This window comes from Thunnus maccoyii, chromosome 6, assembly GCF_910596095.1.
Source record: "Thunnus maccoyii chromosome 6, fThuMac1.1, whole genome shotgun sequence".
Lineage (NCBI taxonomy): Eukaryota > Metazoa > Chordata > Actinopteri > Scombriformes > Scombridae > Thunnus > Thunnus maccoyii.
This window is the reverse complement of record NC_056538.1, coordinates 9,445,387-9,466,152: the sequence shown is the minus strand read 5'-3', so window position 1 is coordinate 9,466,152 and position 20,766 is coordinate 9,445,387. Positions and strand designations below refer to the sequence as shown.

The 20,766-nt window shown below is 41.7% G+C and overlaps 1 protein-coding gene across 2 annotated transcripts in view; it reads left to right on the top strand.

The window, feature by feature from the left end:
• Positions 1-5,895: 5,895 nt before the first annotated feature.
• ssh2a (slingshot protein phosphatase 2a) overlaps positions 5,896-20,766 on the top strand; it is a 30,044-nt gene continuing 15,173 nt past the window's right edge. Inside the window, exons 1-2 of one of the 2 annotated variants that reach the window (XM_042414862.1) lie at positions 5,896-6,096; positions 9,571-9,614. In XM_042414862.1, the coding sequence (XP_042270796.1) occupies positions 6,034-6,096; positions 9,571-9,614 (107 nt within the window). In that variant the 5' untranslated portion in view covers positions 5,896-6,033. Of the gene's footprint in view, positions 6,097-9,570; positions 9,615-18,014; positions 18,567-20,766 lie in introns of those variants that run through there. The other variant, XM_042414861.1, reaches the window with a different exon arrangement.

Below are 20,766 nucleotides of genomic sequence, written 5' to 3'. Positions count from 1 at the left end.
TTTTAGAAAAGTGTCATTATTTCTGCATGAAGTTGTTCTGCCTGTACACACATCAGCACCTCTTTCCTCCTGGTTTGTGAGAGTTTGAAATTAAACTTAAAAAAGATGAGTTTTTGGTTTAATTGAATCTCCCTGGATCCATCCACACACTGATTTATGTGCCAGGAGCTTCTCCTATATGTGTGTGTGTGTGTGTGTATGTGTGCTTTATTGTGGCAATTTCCTCTAGGCTCCCTACTCCTGACTGACAGACGCATCCTGTGTTCTCTGTCTTGTTTTATCGCTGCAGATCTATATTAAACAGCGCAGCACAGCCAGCGTATCACTCCACCTCTGCTGTACCTGTCATCTCAGCATCTGCCTAGCTGCCTGCCTTGCCCGCCTCTCTCACTATCAGGTGTCTATCAAGACCTCCAGCTCATTTCATCTCTGTTTCCAGGTCTCATATCATACTTTTTTCTTTTTCTTTTTTTTCCCCGTAACATTTCTTATATTAATTTAGGCAAGCCAACCTGGGCTCTGCGTTTGTGTGTGCATGTGTATGCCTGCTCTCTTTCTCAAACATGTGGCTGCTGTCATTTTTCAGAAATCCTTCATGGGTTCTGATTAGCCTTTTGCACTGTGATAACCATAAATACTTCATCGCGGGAGTTCAATTTTGACGTCCCACTTTCCCGAGAGCAGCTGAGTTTGACATATCTTTCAACTCCTTTTCTGTCTCCCCTCAGTTCTCGATAAAAATATTTTCTGACAGTGATCCAGAGGGTCACTCTGTTTTATTTGACAGAAAAAATCCTGGCATTTACCTCTCTAACTTGCTCTGTCCGTCCTCTCCCCGTCTCTCCATTTTTTTCCCCTCTACCCAGCCTCTCTGCTGATCCCCTGATACTGCCACTGCCTCTGAAGAACAGGAAATGAAACTCTTTTTTCCCTCCAATCTGTCGCTCCCGCCCTTTATCGCACAGAAACCTTGATTCCCAGCTATGGCTGTCTCTCACTCCCCTAATGAACTCATTTTGCACGAAGGGAGAATACCATCTTATCTCTGCAGAGTAGGCCCTTTTCTCTGACACACACACACACTCTCTGTCTTTTCTCCATTGCTCGCTTCTCCTGCCTTCTCAGCTCATATAATTGTTGCCAAGATACACTGAGAGGTCCTTGATCTGTTGTCTTCTCATTACAGGTGAGGAGATGAGAAACAGAGAGAGTGAACAGGCCCTTAATAGTAACTCTGAAACTCATTGGCTCCTTGTGTGTGTGTACAATTTGAAGTGTGTATGACCACAGAACCATATAGAACGACACTAGCTTTATGTTTAAGTCAATGTCAGTCACTCAAGTGAGAATTCAGTCATATAACAAGATCTTTACAAGTATGATGGAGGTGAAGTCTTTAGGTAACTGATTCTAAGTCAGATTCACTTGTGCTGAGATATGTTGACTGTGAAGGTATCTTTCAACCTATTCAGTGATCCCTTATGCCTTGTGCAGAAGCATCCGCATTTGTTATGTTTAAGTTTTTCTTTTGAAGACGATGAGGTGAAACAGGCCTAAGCCCTAAGAGACAGCTGAGCATGACCGTGCTCATAATGCACGGATGAAGTGTGAGCACTGCGAAAAATAATGACACTAACGATGAGGACGATGCTGAGGTGATGGATTTAGGTATCTGCTTTTTACGCTGTAGAGTTGACAGAGTTGTCTATCAGCCTCTAGTTGGTTCCAGCAGATACCTTTCAGCTACTGTGGCTCAAAATGACTGATGTACGATATCCACATTTATAGAGTAACAGATCTGCAATGAAGGATGGACGGAAGCTGCAGCAGGATAAGACACATGTGAGTCAGTCAGACACAGAGGAGTACAGATCAGATGAAGGCTCATCTGAAAAAAACTCAGAAACTGTGAAGATCTGTGACACAAATCTGTTCATCATTTTTGTCAATAAAATGACAAAATGGCGTAACATTGATCATTCTTGTTTTACTTTAAGTTACATTAACTACAAATTACAATCATGCTAAAGTGACCTGAAACATTATTTAGATTGATAATACATCACAGTAAACCATTTTACTCTATAGACCTGTTTCACTGCAGCTAATTAGCTAACTCCAGGGAGACTGAGTATTTGTTTATTACAACTAGGAGGCAGTAGATCAACCTTTAAACAGAACTTTGATATAATATCCCTGTTTAAAATTGTTATGGTGCACATGTAACAGTTTAGCAGCTTAAATACACATCCAGGGTTCCTGGAGCATCATTAGCATTTATTAGGCGTCTGTCTGCTGTTTTGGTGCTGGGCAGGTAGTGTTCAGTGAGTTTATCTGAGTTTGGAGAGCAATGAGCGTGAGCCAAACAGTAAAGTCATAAAAATGAAAACGATGAGCTGAAAAACATTAAAAAGTTCTGTAGAGCTGAAAGGAACTGAGAGACCCCTCAACCATTACACACCATTACATGATCATTTGATGTACTGTAATTATTTACTAGTCCAATTTAACAGTCTCTGCTAAAGCAACTACATTGCCACAAAGTGATAATATTCTGTAGCGTCAATAAGTGAAATGAAATAAGATCAAATAAAATAAATAAAGGTGTCTAATATTCACTGCATTTACCTATTTCAAGCAGCTTACAAGTCTGTTCAAGTTGATTTCTAGTGAAATAAAAGATCAGAGTGTGTCTAGGAAATAGTCAATGATAAATGCATGTATGCTTTAGAAAATACTTTTGTAATGAGAAGTAAAGTATGTTGATTAAGGAAACACAGCTGCTTACTTGCCATATTAAATTTTTTCCTCTTATTTTGCAAGAATACAACCTAAATCTTTACAAGGGAAAACTAAAATACTAAAATATAAGGATCTTTGGGGTCCATACAAACAGGAAAATCCAGATGAATTGCAAAATTAAGAAAAAACCCAAACAAGTAAAACTAAACATATTTGACATCTCATGCATTGGACAATAATTCTTCCATCTGACATGAGCACATTCTCAATCGACTTTCCAGTTTTACTTTTAAACGGGGTCATATCCCCCCCTGTTGGTTTGAGGGAGTATCACGTTATAATCACAATAGCTTGTTTTAGGAGAGTTTACCACTGGGGGGCCTAAAGCTCCATGGAGACAAGTGAAGGGATCAGGGTGTGGACTGGATGGAGGAAAAAAAAAAGTAATTTCAGTAATAGACAATGACAACATCATGCACTTTCATTTGGTTTGCTAGGATAAGTGAATAAATCACTCAGTGGATGCATAACTCAACAGTGGAGCATGCCAGCCTATATTAAACTGTAGTGAGAAAGCTGCAAATTAGTGTTCTTTGTAACCATCAGTGGGCCTAAAATGTGACTTTTGCTTATTATTTGACTACTGATTCCACACATATCAACCAACCCCTCTCTCTCTCTCTTAGTCACACACACACCCACACACATACACTAGTATGTGATCCAATCTCTTGTCGAGAGCAGAGCTTTAATTACAAACAGGATTGTCTTTAGTCCCATTGTTTGTCTTAACACTAAAGTCCCTGAAGTAGAATCATCCTCTGCTTTAATCCTAATCTTGTTTTCCTCCGCACACTCTCAGTTTCTCGCTCTCTGCCTCTCTGCAGAGGTAGCCACTTCTAACCTCTATATATGACCCTCCATTCAGCTGCTCCTCTGTCACCCATGTTGTCATTCTAACCATTGCAGAGGCACTGTGGTTTGGATATTGCCAAAAAAAAAAAAGGCAGACGGATGAGCTCTACTTATGGCTGAAATGGTATGCACAGTTTGTCTCCATTTTCAGCAGAGCCATGGACTTCAACCTCTATTTAAAACAAACACAGGTAGATTAATGAATATAAATATATCCATGCAAATGCACAGCTGCTGGCTCACACACACACGGTCTGTAAGGTCCAATGAGCTGCAGCCAAACTGCGGGGAGAGATATGGAGGAGGGAGGATGTGGGAAGGAGTCATCAATCATTCTGTCACTCCTCGATTTGCAATGATTTCTATCATTTGGCTTTTCTATTTTTATCTTGACTTTCTATTCTCACAGTCCACCATCTCTCCATCTTCCACCCTCATCCCTTTCATGATCTTCAAGTTCAATGCAATCTTTACATTTTCTTTCTATGTTATCTTAATAGCTCCTATTACTCCCATCCCTGTTTGTTTCTGTTTTATTTTTGTATCACATTTTCTTTCTCTTCATCTTCTCTGATGTTTTTAACACTTAGGCTTATTGGATGATCGATAAAAAGGGAGGGAGGAGAAAAAGCAGGAGAGGGGTAAGGAACACTGAGGGGGACAGGGGGTGGTGGAAGAGAAGGAGGAGGAGGCAATAACCCAGATAATGAAATGAAGTGAATCAAAATGAGCTTCCTATCCTCGCATAGGCCTCAGCTTCACACCCATCCACACCTTCTTCTCTGTCCCCAACACTCGCTCCATCTCTGAACATCCACTCCGACTGTGTGAATACTTGCTCTTTCAATAAAACGCAGTGACCGTGAGAAGTCAGGAGGAAGATATATGCTGTGTGACACTTGACGTCAAAACCGTCAAGGCTCTTTGAGATATAGGTTCTGTTAAAGTGGTATATATCTCCTCTCATCTTTCACCTCCTTTCCTCTTCATGACCCTCCTCTGACTTCCCCTTTCACCGTCCTCCTCCTCCTTCACACACACACACACACACACCTCCCCCTGCTTTCACACCCCCACCCCCATATCTCATCTCCCAGGAGAAGTGGGTAACTGAAAAACATGGAAGCACTGAGATGTAAGGTCAGATCTTCTCCTGCAGCAGATCCTATAAGAACAGACACAAACACAAGGATGCATTATTCATGATGCTATATGTCACCTACCTAATACCTTACACACGCACGCACGCACCTACGCACGCACGCACACACACACACACACACACACACACACACACACACACACACACACACACACACACACACTGTAGCTACAGAGGGGTAGCAGTCTAGTAGCTCCACCTACTGATCCTTATTACTCGCAGCTTAATTGATCGATTGGAATTGGCCTTTGGATGAATGGGCGTGTAAGTATTCATCAAGCAGCCAGCACCCGTTTGACAGCTGGTCTCTATGGCGCATGCGTCCGACACCGGCGAGCGAGCAGAGTAATGTTAAGTGAACCAGAGACAGGAAAAGAATTATAGGAAGTTATGAGATTTACCTGTCAAAATAAAAGCGCATGATTGCCGGCTCTCTTTAAAAGGAGACATGGATTCTTTTACTGTTATTTTAAAGGAAAAAAAATAGCAGATAAATAATTTTAATTAATTCATGGTGATGTCTAAGATTGTATTGTATTGTGCTCATGGCTGGGGTACCAACTGGCCATAGCAGACAACTGCCCAGGGGCTAAGACACCCAGGGACCCCAAACAATAGATGAAACCCATGACCAAAATATTCACACATTCTGTCATTGTGTTGCGTATGGATGGAATTATGGTAAAAATAAATTATTCCTCTTTTCGCTGGGGACTCTCTGGCACACCCTCAAAGACCTTTGGGGGTCCACAGACCCCACTTTGAGAACCACTGCTTTATATGATCTTGAAGTCCTGTCTTGAAAAGTTTGCCTGGGTCAAGATGTGGTTTGAAGATTTTTTTTTTTTTTTGCACCTGATACTGTACTTAAGCCTACATCTTGCACATTTATTAACCAGTTTGTGTTTAATCAACGCAGTAAATCTGGAATCTGGATATTTCAGCAGGAACATTGTAAACAATACAACAAACTACAAACAATAATAATAACAAACTCAGATAGATTGTGCTTTTTCTGAATGAGACCTTTTGTTTTGAAATGGACATACCGGATGTGTGTAGTGATTCTGCTAAACTTGACGTCACGGGGGAAACTAAGCAACGACCAGAGGAATAACCCCGGGAGCTCGGCGTAGTTTGTGCCCAAAAACAATGCCTGGTATCCCGGCTCCTCACTGTCCGAGGTGACCGAGGTCTGAGCAGCAGCAGCCGGGATGGCGCTGGTCACAGTCCAGCGGTCGCCGACACCGAGCACCACCTCCAGCCCCTCTGTGTCGGTGAGTATCCGTGAACTGGTGTGACATTTGTCTCAGTTTTGCCACAGCTTTCACTGCTCCGTATGTGTGTGTGTGCATGGGTGGCTAACTCAGCGGCTAGCATCATCCTGTAACTTAATCTCACAGTCCTGCTGAGAGATACTGGGCTTGTCTTCCAAGTTATTTAAGTTAACTGGCTCAGCTTCATGTTAAAAAAGTGGCAAGTTTTTGCAAACTCCCATTAATTTAGCTTGCTAAGGTTAACAATCAGAGCTCGTGTTTGCTAAGTTACCTCACTTCAACCCGGAGCCCGAAATCAATCCAGAGTTATTAATTATGAAAAGATTATAAACACGTAATACGCTGCCTTCTTTGCCCAAATTCCCAGTCATGTCAGTATCATATCTTCTGCATTGACTCACATTACTACTGGTTAGTGAGAGTGACAGTGAAGGGAGAGGAGCTTCCTGGAAAGCAGGTTAGTGTGACAGGCCTGTCAGACCCTGTTGCACACAGTGGGACAGTCCTCTGATCCCCTCTGACACTTTGGGGCTTCCCGCGTCTGGCCGCAGGCTTCCTGACACAGACAGAGGCATGGGTGGTGGCAAGGCTGCAATAGATAAGACCTACACTGTTAATATGTCTTGACCCAAGTCTACGATTTTTGTGGGGGAGGATGTCTGTCAGATACAGAAGACACTGGATGTTTAAAGTCACATCTTGTGGCAGAAGATCCAGACCTCTGGTTAACACAACCCAATGCAGCTCAACATATCCTCAGTCTGATGGAGAATCACATTGGAACAGCCATGCAAATTATGATGAATGGATTAGGAAAATCACTAGCAGAGAGATGGTCAACAAACATCAACATCATGTGTGAGAACTATGCTGGCGTTGGGTCAAATTTGAGAAAAAAATCCCATGAAAAACAACATTTTGACGTCATTTATATATCACATAAAAACATCATTACAGAGCCATCATGTCTCAATTCAGAGCTTTCATTTGATTATAGCTTTGGGAGACGTGGCCACATGACCTTCTTAAAAAAAAAGACCAGTCTGCCAGAGCAAAAGAAACAGCACACATGAATTTAAGATGAATTAATAATTCTGAGACTCAGTAGTGCAGGTTTTATAGCTCTTAAGGCGGTGAAAAAGATCCCAGACCGAGGTTACCAGCTGCTTGTCATGAGACTCGTTCTGATGAGAAGCAGCCATGTGAGCGCTCTTGTGAGATGTCTGGTGCTGCGAGGGGGACAGAGGGCAGAAATCTGGGAAAAGCATGACAAAACAGAGAGGGGTGTGGAGGGAAAAAAAGGGGGATTGGGGAGGGGGGGGGCTAGGAATGAGCTCGAGAAAGAGAGATGAACAGTCATGAGAAGCACAGCTGGACTGCCGTTGCCACCTCAGCATATCTATGATGGGCGTTTTTCCAGTGTGCTTCCTCCTAACCTTCAGTCAGTGCTTTTGGCTCATTAAACACAGGTTTCAAATGACTGATCCATTGATTATTACAGCTTGCATTATTTGCCTTCAGCACAGCGGGGAGCAGCTATCCTACAGTGGAAGTAGTGTACAGTAGTCTGCCTAGCAGCACACCAAATCCCCTCTTCTCATTGGCTATACGACCACTCCCTACACATCCATGCAGCTCCATGGTAACCACAGAGATCAGCCTGTACGTTATATCCCAGCCATGGCCAGGCTTTTTATGGTATGTTTTTTCACATATTGGAAGTGTATGGCCACTTCACATCAGTAATGTCTGTGTGAGTGCTCTGCAGAAGTGTAATGCTATACTGGTATCACATTTGCCTTTGAAATCTGCTAAGCTAAGCATTTTGTCCAGTGTGTGTGAGTGTGAGCAGGGAGGGTTTGAGTCTATGCATGGACTCCTATTTCTCCTGTGTCACCATATTTTGACTTGAAGGCAGGCTGTTAACGCTGCTGATGCAGAGAACATTACTCAGCCAGTCAGCCATCTGCCTCTCCAGGATGGATCAGATCTATGGCAGCGTACAGGGGAATGTATGAATGCCATCCCTCCAACCTCCTCTAGCTCCTACCCTTACCTTTCCTCCTCCATCATCATTATTTATCAGCACCAGCATTAGCATCTTAATTGTAGTTTTGTGTCTGTGCATATTCCTGCTCGTCCATGCTGTATGTGTGTCTTTGGTTCCCTGTGTGTATATTTTGGCCTGTGTAGTAGCTGGGATCGACAGATTGATGCCAAAGAGAAAGTTCCCTGAGTTTTGTGAGGGATTATGGCAAAAGGCTGGGATTAAAACTGACTGTGTTTGCGTGTGTGTGTGTGGCGGACTGTTCTGGTGGCATTGGTGGGGGAGGGATGATTGAATTTTTTGGGGGAAAAAAGAGTAGCAGCGAGTGGAGGGCACGGACAGTCAGTCTGTTTAAGCCTTATTCTTAGTCCCTGTTCAGAGTCTCAGCTAGAATACCACGCCTGGCCCTGCCTTGTGACTGAAATCACAGATGAAAGACTTGATGTTGCCACCAGCCAATTTAGCACTCGTTTAAACACGCAGTATGTAATTTCTGCCGCTAGGGGTCTCTCAATCAAAACAATAACAAAAGACAGAGTTAGATGATGCTGTGAAGTAGCGTGGGATCATGGGAGTTGTTGTGTTCATTGTAAAACAACCAGCTTACTCCAGTGTTCATCATTCAGGATGTTTTTACCGGGAGCTTTATTATTATCCACAGAGTTCTCCTCCTCTCCAAAACACACATACATGGTGATTAAAACTGGTAAAAAAAAAATTTAAAAAATGAATAAAGCAGTTTCATGTTAAAAATCAGTTTTTCTCCAACTCTGTACGGCGGACACAGGACATCTGGGAGGGGCTGCTAGCCGAGCTGCTGCTAACATTTACTCAGCTTGTTTCTCTGATAACTTAAGATCCAGACGTCTGATGACTTAAATCCTTCATCTGGTTAAAAGATTAAAAACGACCAAGATCTAGAAAGTTTATTGTAATAATGTGGGTTAAATCTGACAGTTTCTGGCAGACAACCACAACGCCAACGTTTTATCTTATATGCGTATACTCTTTGGTAGACGCCATTGTGGCAAACAGCCACAACGCCAACGCATGCATCTTGTGCACGTATACTCTTTGGTAGAGAGGGTATGACGCCATTGACAGGTGACCAAATGAAAAGGACCGTTACCTTTATTAAATTTATGGATTTCTCTGTTTGAACATTGTTGGAAGCATTTGGGATAATGTAAGTACACAACTCAACAAAATATATAACATAACCTAAGTCTAGTTGTTTTGACATTTAAATGCAAAATAGTTACATATCATACAGCTTTAATGGGAGGTTAATTGAGTCTGATGCAGCGTGTGGTACAAATCTCAAGTCTCTTTGGTCAATGTGATTCAGTACATTCTTTCTGAAACGCTAGCTGCTGATAACAGACTGATGTAAAGTAATGCAGGTGTCTTCCTGTCTGTTTTTCTAGGAGTCGGGCAGTGCTGAAGATGAGTGTCGCTCACAGCCCAGAAGGTGAGACCCCTTCCTGTTTTGTCACACTGTGTCTCCAGTTTCTCTGTTCTTTCAAACACTCAATTCACCAGCAACTCTGGAAGCTGTAGATTGAGACTCCGGCCACTAGGTGGAGGCTGTACATCACCTCAGTATTACAGTTTTCCCTCAATTGCTTAAGCACATTTTCTGTCAGTTTTTAATACATGAATGCAATTGTCATATCAGTTTTATACTTTGCAGTACAGCACTTCATTTAATCTGCTCACTGAAAACATTTAACATATTTGTCAAAGAATAACCAGTGTGTCAGTGCCACCAAAATTAAAATTCCCTTAATTATTGCTTAAACCAACACTGTAACAAGTAGAAGGAATTGTGTCAGTATGGGTCCAATTAAATGGTGTTTCCCATAAGTAAAGTTAAATTTCCTCTACAACTAATTAAATAGTATCCATCAAAGCTCATGTCATACACAAGAAGTCTGTATTCAGCAGATTCTGTTATTTTTCTACTACCCTACATCCCTCTGTTCAATATGCACCTTATTAGAACAGTGATGTGAAAGAGAAATGCAAGATGTGAAAGCTGTTATAGCTTTGTACATTAAAGAAATGTCTCAATAAAACAAGTGATATAAATTAGGAACTCATTTATACATTTTTTTTCACCACTAAAATACACAGAAATACACAGTAAATTTCACACAGTTGTTGTGTCTTTTGAAGATTGTGCCACAGGCGCTTGGCAGCAATCATTTTCTTTAATAGTGTCGTCCTCATGCAGCAAACAAATGGTGTCTTTGTGAGTACTTCTGTCAATATTTGGTCTGGCTTTTGATGTCATAGTCTGGGTTTGATTTGCACAAATCTACCCCGATGGTTGCGGTGGAGTAGATGATTTGCTTTCGACGCGTGTATCTGAATCTTCACAACAGACGAGGACGTCACCACTGTGTTTGTCTCTTTGTTTATTTGACTTTATTTGGCTTTGTCATTATGCTGTATCCTGAGCCAAGACCCTGTACTGAATCTGACTGAAATTTACATACTTCACAGAGGACGCGCTGAACACAAAGGCCATATGTGTTTACTAATGTTTGGCCTATAATGAACTGCTGTTGATCATGGAAACTTTGTCTTCACCGTACAGACTACTACCTCACATAGATATCACTTTAAACGTTATCCCTGTGTTACTCTAACAGTCTGTCCGTGGAGACGCAAGCACACAATGATTAAACAGGGAGTGGAACATCAAAGCCCATACAGCCAGTCCATCTATAATGGACTTTGTAAAGGGCTTTTGTAGACTAATCTAAGCTTTGAAGTGCAGTCTAACTAGTCTAGCTTTATCATTTGATTTTCTGTGTCAAGCTTTTAATATATGTTAGATAGACACTATTGAAACTATTGATCCTGAGGGAAATTAAGGCATCCAGTACGACATGCACATAACAGCAATACACACAAGAATAAAAGAATAAAAACACATCAGTGAAGTGATAGTTTAGCCACCAGAGCTACTACAGAGAGCTGTCACTATGATAGAGTATGTGCAAATGCGAGGTGATTAAAAGTGCAAGAATAGTAATTACTGTTAATAATATAACATGCAAATTGGAGATAGATATATGAACAAATACATATTGTGTGTAAGGCTCACATAGCCGGTAACCAACTGTCCAGCAGCCTAATGACAGTCATTAGTAGTTATTGAAGGTATTACTGTTAGTACTGTATAATACAGCAGGTAGACAGATATGCTCCCGCTGTGCTCAGCTTAGCCAGACTGACAAGTCCGACAGTTTGTAGCTTTCCCTTTGAGGCCAGCGCAGACTGAGGGACCGGTCTGAGTGAAAGGTTATCATCCTGTCAGGAGGCTGTAGACATCAGATACAGTGTAGCACTGAATGATTGGTACAAAAGTTCGTCAGAAACTGCACACAGAACAGCGGATAAAACCAGATTTCTGCAAGACTCTCAAACAGATATCAGCCTGTCTGTACCAGTGTTGTCTCCTCTTTGAACATCAGTGCTGTGAAGCAGTGCCTCTGCGTCATTTTCTTTTTCTTCACCCTTGGGCTTTGGCTGTTGCCCAGGATCACTCTCAGATTTCATTCATGCATGTCTTGGACCCTTTCACACTACATGAGCCCACTGAGACTGGCCAAATCAAACGCATCTGAAAAAAAGCTGGTCAGGCTCCCACTGGTCTAGAGTCGTTAGGAGGGCCAGAGTCTCCAGTCCTGAGCTCATTCACACAGCAGGATAAAGCACTATTACTGTCAGGCCACAGTCATCTTCAATCTGCACACATGCATTGGCAAATAAAGCCATAACATTAGTGAGGTTATTCTCAACAGCATCTTGAACCTATTTCATCTACAAATGACTCATAGTTACAGTAAAGAACATCATCGTGGGTGTCTTTCTGTGGTGATGTTAGCTGAGCACATACCATGCGAGGTAATGAATCCGATTGAGTCCTCTTACTTTCTCTCTACCTTGAACTGTCTAGCAAAGGTGAAACACCCTTCAATAAGCTCACAAATACAAATCATTTCCTCTCAGTATTATGTTCTCAGGAGCATGCTGTACAGTATGCTTTTCATTTGTCTCCATTGTTGTATCTTTTGGCTGAGCGGAGGACTATATCGGTGCTAGCGATGTGCTGAATTTATACTGCTGGATATTAAACAAGAAGGAAAAGAGGCAATAGTACTGATTTATTACCTTCTCTGTCATGTGCGTTTCAAAAAAAATGTTCAAAAAACGTACTACTTCACAACCCAGTACTGCTTTGCACTGAAAACGTATCACTTCATCCTCATCCCAAACTTTCATTTAAGTTTATTTCCAAATTCTTTAGCCATCCCGCTCACTGAAAACACACAGCTGGTCTGAAAACATAACGTCGTTAGCAGCAGAAATAATATCGAACACCCCGCGATCTACGTGACTTCAGTTTCTCATGTTATGATCGCACGAGCAGCTGGCCTGATGCACCGTAAGCGAAACTTGGAAACAGAGCGGAGTTTAACCCCGACGCGGGACACCAGAGCAAATATTTTGGGTTATGTCACACATATTTGAAAATTGAAACATGGTGACATGACCCCTGCAAGCTTTTAACACATCCCGTTAGTGCCTAAAATAACATGTGGTCCCAATTATCTGTTAGGTAATACAACAAAGGAGCAGAAGCAGCAGCTGGTGAAGTCATACCCACTGATGCGTGTGCACACACACACACACACACATGCACACACACGCATAGCTTATTCCCAACACGGCATACATCATTGTAGTCCTCTTTTACCATTTGGCTCAGCTCATCTAGCCCGCCATTTGCTCAGCGTTTGTACACACACATGCACACACACACACACAGACAGACATGCAGGGTGCAGCCAAAGGCCTTGTTGAGTGACCCTTAATGCGTATTACATAAGAGCTGAGGTCCAATTAACTGTGCGCTCCCCACCCTACATATGTATCCAAGTAGCAGTACGAGCCAATATATTGTGCAGGGGGCCCGCCGAAACCGAGAGGAACTTTTGCAGCTCAATAATATTTTGACTCCGTCTCGTTTTTTGTTCTCACTTCTCCAGAATCTTTAGTTTCTTTTCTCTATCATTTATTCAGTCGACTCACTTTATTCTCTCTCTCTATTTCTCTTTCTGTGTCAAAGTTTCTTTCACACTGACACACACACAAACAGCTGTCTATACCCCCCCCCCCCCCCCCCGCACCACAGCAATGAAGTATAGCGTCACTGCAGTGCAATAATGAATCTCTGCCTCCACACTCTGCTGCCTCAGGACTGACACCGACTGTCAAGGACGGTGCTGATGAGACTTTTTTTTTTTTTTTTTTTCTCTATTCGGTTACGAAACCAACATTTGAAGGTTTTGTTGTGTTCTGAACTTTTAAACGATTGGACAAGCGACTGATGAAAAGATGAAAGGAGTCGCTCCCACTACCCTTCTTGTGACCGTCTGCAGGGATATCATGTGACGTGACACTGGCTGGCAAAGGTCACAGGATCACAAGATTGAAACATACTGTTTGTTTGGTCGAATTAGTTTTTTTTTTTTTACAACTCTCACACACCTGATCTGTGAATATTTATTCACACTAAGCCTTGTGCACAAGAATGTCATATAAGGTATTGCCTTCTAGTGTATAGTAGGGTGGATAACATGACAAAACATACAAAAGAAATCATATTAATGGATAAAGAGAAGAAGTTAAAGATTAAAAATAAATGACAAGTTCCCATAAAGAGGAGCAAGGCTTAAATGTAGGCCATGAGTTTATGGATTCTCCCACTGGATCCTCTTTTTGCAGTGTTGTTCAGCTCGCATGTTTCCCAGGCTGTTAATCTTACACTTGTCACCCAAAGTACACAGGTTTGAAATACATCCGCTGTTTTTAAAAAGAGAAATGGTTCAGTTCAGTATTGCTACAGCAGACTATTCATGACCCATTTAGACTTTTAGTAAAAGTTGTTGCTTTTGTTGGCCTCTGTTTGCAGTTCAGAGTGCCTCTATAAAGGACAAATGACTGCTCAGCTGGGGCTGTGTTGGTCTATTGTATCTACTGTAGTCAGAAGAGGCTGTGGATGAGAAACGCCTGTGAGAAGAAAGAGAGCTGGTGTTTCTGACCTGACCTGTCTGTCCATTGTCTCCCTGCTGTACAGCGTTCCTTTTTTACAGAATATAATACAGGTCATGCTACTCTTTGTTTGTTTTGGAAAGATAATAATAAAAAGTAATTAGATTTTCTTGATCTTATTTTAATAGCCTATACTATCTCCAGTAATTTGGAGGCAAGAGGAACTTGGCATGACTTCACAACAGCAGACTAACCCTAATACATTTTGGCAGTCGATCCGTTGAAATAACGTGCCCTACAAGTCTCCTCCTGCACCGCTTTAGCATCCATGTTATGGATTTATGCATCAGCTCCGACCCAGATGCACACAGGCAGAGCAGGTTCATCAGGCCAAGAATCTAATGAGTCTGCTATTAGAACAAGAAGGGCGAGGTGGTGCGGTAACGAACACCAAGCGGAGGGTAAGCCGTCTCATCTCCTCGTGTGGAGACATGCCTTTTCTTTTTAAGTTTATGGGCTGTTCCTCTGTCATTTCCACTTGACACCAGTTACCATACCTGCCTCCTTGTCTTCCCACACCTGCTGTTTAAACATGGAGTATTCCCTGTCCTAGATTACTGAGTACATGGACGTGTAAGTGTCCCAGTAAAATGAGAGCGATTGTATATGAGGCGTGAAGTTATACATGCAGTATGTCTAATATATGTATGTTACGTGGCGAAAAGGCAAAATACAGCATTTATTATATACCGCAGTGTGAAAATAGGATTATACTAACAAAAAATCATCCAACACAAATGTATCTTTACAAAAAAAATGTTTTAACCCGCAGCAGGAATATTACTTCTATAGGTTCTCAAATCCAAGAACAGATTATCAGCTGGTGCTTCTTGCAGCTGTGTTGTTACTGTACACGGGCTGCTTCTGGTAACAGATCCGCCTTTGTCTGTCTTATCTGGCTGTTAAGAGGGCTCCCTGTTGCTCCAAGGTTAAGTCCTCCTATCGCAACCGAGTGGGCTGAGTAGTCGGCAAACATTTGAACATAAGGCGTTGTAGCCCAGGCTGTTCTTTGCTTTAAAGCTTTTTGTCTTGAAAGGTTTTTGTTTTTTTTATTTTGCTTGTCTGAAGGTGTTAAAGCCCACTGCAACTCATCCACACTTCTTAACCTTTAGAAATGATGGACATTTTACAATAGAGGATGAATCATTTTTGTCAAGGTACAGTAAATCATGCTGCGGATTGTACGGCTATGGAAAGTCCTTTTATTGTAGTACAGCGAGCTAACAGCAGCCCATCTCTAGCTCAGTTGATGGTAAACAGCTGGTTTCATGCACTAAACTAAGACAATGGTAGGGCTCTCTAGGGGGACTCCCATTCACTCGCACAAACACTTCTACAAACACACATGGACACGGTATCTTTGACCTGCCTGTTTCTGTCCACTCCCGTCTAGTGACAGGAAGATGCAGAGAGGAAGACGATTGCGCAACTTGTCCCGGGCACGGCTAAACATCACAACAGCCTCTCGTGTTACCAGCCCACAGACAACTAAGTTCTTGCTGAGTGCCAGAAAATTTTTACGACTCTAAACAGAACCACATGACTAGAGCAACAGAACATCTGTGTGTGTGTGTGTATGTGTGTGCGCTTGTTGATGTTGTGGTTACAGTTGCTAGCAGAGCTCATTGGACAACCTGCCTTGTGATGCAAGAGTAGTATATAGAAAGGTGAGACGCAGTAAAGAGCAGTGTGACGACAGGAACGCAGGTGCTGGTGTGTTTGTTTCATCTGTGATGTAACCAGTCTAGTCTCAAAACAACTAATGTCAAATTTCTTATTAATTATTGTGTGAAATATTTAGCATACATCCTCCAAAAGTCTATTTAAAACATTTAATGTACTGAAGCATTTGTAAATGAACTGCGTAAATGACTCAGTTGACTCAGCTGAAATGAGCCATGTAAAGACTGTTTTCATTGACTTAGAGCATGTAAACAGAGGAAAGTAATCATAGAGTCAATAAGCAATAAAGTGGTTTAGTTCCTGTCTCAAAATGTGGCAATGAGGAAACATTTGTCTCACAATTCATTTCACTTTGGCGTCACAGTGTTTATAAGATTCTCCTTACACTACACTTTTACTTTTAAACCTTCAAAGCTCTCAGCAGCTCACAATAGACATTCCTGTGTTGTCACTGTTATTATCTGTCTAAAACCTTGAGCCCTTTTGTCTGACTTAAAAAATATTACATTAGAGATATCACAGGAAACTTCACCCGGCTGTTATTTAACAGACTGGACTAAGGCTGATCTCTGTATGTTGATATAACAGGAGTATTTATTTCATAATGTGAGCAAATGCACTGCTTCCATATGTCGCGGTGTTAATTGATTTTCGAGATGTTTTATAACATATGTAGACATGAGTAATGCATAGAATGCTGAGTAGAGGAAACACGATGCTTGTTCAATGCAACGCCACGTTTGACATGGTGCGTATGAACTACATGAATTTACAAACTCTTATTCCTATCCAGACTTACATGTGCAATACTCAGTCTAACATTTCAGCACATGTAGGATCTGTAGCACATTCAGCTTACAGTTGCCCCACAAGCTCCCAGCTCAGGAGTGTTCACAGACCTAGAACACAATCGTACTTTGCGGATTACAACAATGAGCTGGAAAGTTTGGGAACACTGAGCCAAAGTCGTGTTGTATAACAGCACTCTTTATAGTGCCCTATTTCTCAGTTAAACTCCTTATTGATAACAGCCAAAACATAAAACAGGGCTCCCATAAATATTGGTATAAATTTTAGCTCTACAGCAGACATGTCATTCGCTGCAGATGTTTTAGTTTATCTTTTTTTAGGCCACTTGGCACAAGCTGGTGTGAGAAAGGACGAGGTGCTCTAGTTTTACAGTGTTTTTCAAATAATTGTCAGCTTACATAGGGCTCTAGTCTAGACATACCTGCCAGTTGAATATAAAATCTTTAATAGGCTATAAAATGAACCAAAACATGTTGCCCATCTCACAGCATGAAATATGTCAGTTTATGCTTTATATCTTTGGTTTAGCTTCATGTGAAGGGTTGTTTCTCCCTCATACTTTCTTGACAGGACAGGCTCCAGTATATCTCCACTTATCCTAGATACCACAGGCCTGCTGCTGCTGCTACAGCAGCTCCATCTGGACAACCTCAGCCTGGTTCTCATTTGTTCTCGCTCCTTATGTAACACAACCACAAGGCTTTTGTGTTGAGAGAAAATAGTGGACAGGAGACAAGTGAAGTCACCTCAGTGAGCTGACTGCCAAACCACAAGCCCATGTAGGTTTAATTGACTCTTTATTACATTACCTTAACGGGCACATCCCCTGTTGACCCCGTTGTATCAGGACATTCAGTCAGTTGCTGCACAGCAGTTGATTCTAACAATATGAACGTGTTGTTAGGATTATTAAAATGTATTTACTGTATAGTCTGATTTACAGTATTATCTATAATGCAACCAAGTGGTGCCGGGACTATTCAGCTTTTAACCAAACATTACAACCAGTCAGTACACTGATAAGCACACCTTCAGGCAGAGAGGAGGAACTAAACAGTGTGATCACCAGCTGGAGTAAATACCTGTGTGCTGCACGGTTGCCAGCATCTTGTATACAAACTGTGTCGCTGCAGAAGGGCTTGTACTGTAGGCGGTCGTACTTCCCTCTTGCTCTCATTGGCTCCCTACTTTTCCCAAAAACACGTGTCTCCAACTCCTCCCTCCTATGACTTCTCCGGTGAGAGTTTGACCGAAGTCATATGTCTCAGTACTGTACGTGGTTGAGGTTGTAAAGTCTCTCGAAACGAGGAAAAAAGACTCTTTAAAACCAGGACGGAAACTTATTCAATATGGGACTGTCTTACTCTTTCTTGAGAAATCTTGGACATCCAGTGTTTTCTGTCGGGAGCAGGGACACAATGTGCTATACTTAGTAACACTGCTCGTTTTATTACAACAGAATCACACTTGGGGGAAACATCTGTTTTCTTGCGTAGCCTCTTTCGCGGAATATTTCGTCATTTTCTACTGTATCGCCACCGTTCACACCTAGGGGAAGTAGGTGTTTACCTCTTTGCAATGCCGGAGCACATGACTTTGGGAGAGGAGTAAAAGTTTTCCCCTCGGACCATTAACACCTGACACCCTCCACCATCTACGCTCCCCTCGCCGGCATGACCCTGGACGCGGTGTCCGGCTCCGACAGCTCGTCGGCGGTCAGCTTCTGCTCCTGCTGCGGGGCCAAGATCGTGCCTTACTTCAGCGAAGACGCGGTGGTGTCAAAGAATCAGATCAACCAACTGTAAGTTATTAGAAAAAAATGGAAAATTATGGCGGTTGGATAGAGTTTGAAATAGAGTGAAGTTTGGGAATGTTTTATATAGGCTATTAAAACACATCTTAGTAAATTAATACCATAGGAACAGACATCAAGGTGTCATGAAGCACCATTTAAACTAAATACTACTACACAACTTCACTGTCAGGAGGAGATATTCAACTGAAATGACTGAAATTAAATAGTATTGTTGATTGTATTCAGACTGATAACCCTGCATTTATGTATGGACTAAATGTTAATGGCCTACATATTTGGTAGTAAAAATGTGACAAATCTTAACTCACTAACTGTGAGTAAGCTGTTACATGTGAAACAGTTTTGCAACATCAGTGTAGAATGTATTTCCTGGTGACGTAGCAGGATCTTACTCATCTCGGTACTGGTTTTGACCGTACTAAGACATGATTGCTCCATATTTAGTGTGAATCATCCTACCTGTCTCACATGTCCAGACAGACATTCAAACAACGTCAGAGATTGTGTGGGCCACTTTTTTTAATTGTCCCTCCCTGTTTGTTTGTCCAAGGATGGTGGTATTGATATTAGTGATGGTATTTGTTTAAACATGTGTTGGGTGTGATTGGTGGTAGATTGACATTCAAAGCCTTTTTTTTTTTTTTTTTGTGAATGAAATCCTGAGTAAGCTTTCAGGAAAATAACCTAAATAAGCTTGAAGAGGAAGAAAAAAGCAGAAATGTTTTGTTTTTTTTAAAGATCTTCTGTATTTTTGTGTAAAATGTACCAACAACTCAAGCTGATGTCTGAGGACTGAACACAGGATGATATTTCTTGGAGACAGACCACAAACATTGGCCTGCATCCACTTGGCTTCTGATACACAAAAACGTTTTTAAAAAGAAACAGGAAAACATCACAACACAACGTCACTTTTAATATTTTCCTGAATGACGTTGAGATTAGATCTCCTTGTAAGTCAGTATCAGGCCGCACTAGAAAAGTTTGTATTTCACTGTCCTGCTTACATGATCGGCTACTGATCAGATAGCAACTTCTGAACTAAAAACACTAAACCTCAGCGATTAATTTTAGCCCCCGCGCCCCCACAGGTCAGTAGACTGAACTGAATATTAGATGTGCTCTGGTTTTATTAATACTAATGTATTGAAATGTCCTGTTTGCAATGTGAGGGATTTCTTTCACTGATATTATCTGTGATCTACACTTTCTGCACACATCAAAGGCAAAGTGAGGTAAAGGCTTCTTTTGTTGCTTGTGAGATGTAAAAGGATTTAGTTGACTTGTACATGCAGTCAAGAAGACAAGTCTGCCCTTCACCACAGATCAAAGGCCGGTCTGTTCCAGTATTTCCAAACTGGCTCAGATAAGCTCAGCAAATTTGGAAAAAAAATCAACTGCAACTGGATTAAAAGATGATGAAATGAAAATTACGCAATTTTTTTCCCCCAAACAATCAATGCATTCAGCTCCAGTGTCCATGTTTTTCTGTTGTGTTTTGTAACATTTTCGCGTGGCCCGCGATTGGTCGTGCCCTGTGTGAGGACTGGCCTTCCGTCCAGGAAGTCAAGGTCAGCCTGCATCTTGGTCGTGTTGTTTCTCAGCTGTCACACGTGATTGTGCGGTGAGATTGCTGAGTAAACTGAGTAAACATTAAGACTTTATTAGGGCTGCACCCCCTCTTTAAGGGAACTTTTTTTTCTTTTTCTTAATGCAAGTTTGCACAAGGAAGGTTTATGAGAAGAAGTTACAGCAAGAGAGAGAGAGAGAGAGTGCATACTGGCAGGCACGTGTGTCCAGTAAATAACAGCAGATGTGGGAATTTTCTGACTTCCTGGTATTTGCTGGCCATATTGAGTGATGGCGATTGTTTTTTTTATCACCGCTCCGTTTGAATCGCTCAGAAGAGAGTCCTCACAATAACACACGGGATATTTAGTGTCCTTTTGATTTATAGCACCTACAGTACAGTAGTGTGTTTTAATATTTGTGTACATGTGTCTGTTTGTTTGTAGTGTGTGAGCCAGAATGTCAGCGGGACTCTTAATGTTTAACCAGGGTTTGAATGAGTAATTACAAGCCTGGAGACTGTCGACAGAGTTAAGTGTTACCTGTGGTTAAACGGCATCTAAAACACCACTGTTATCCCTCCAATTTAAGAAGATGCCGGTAAACCCATCTCTTC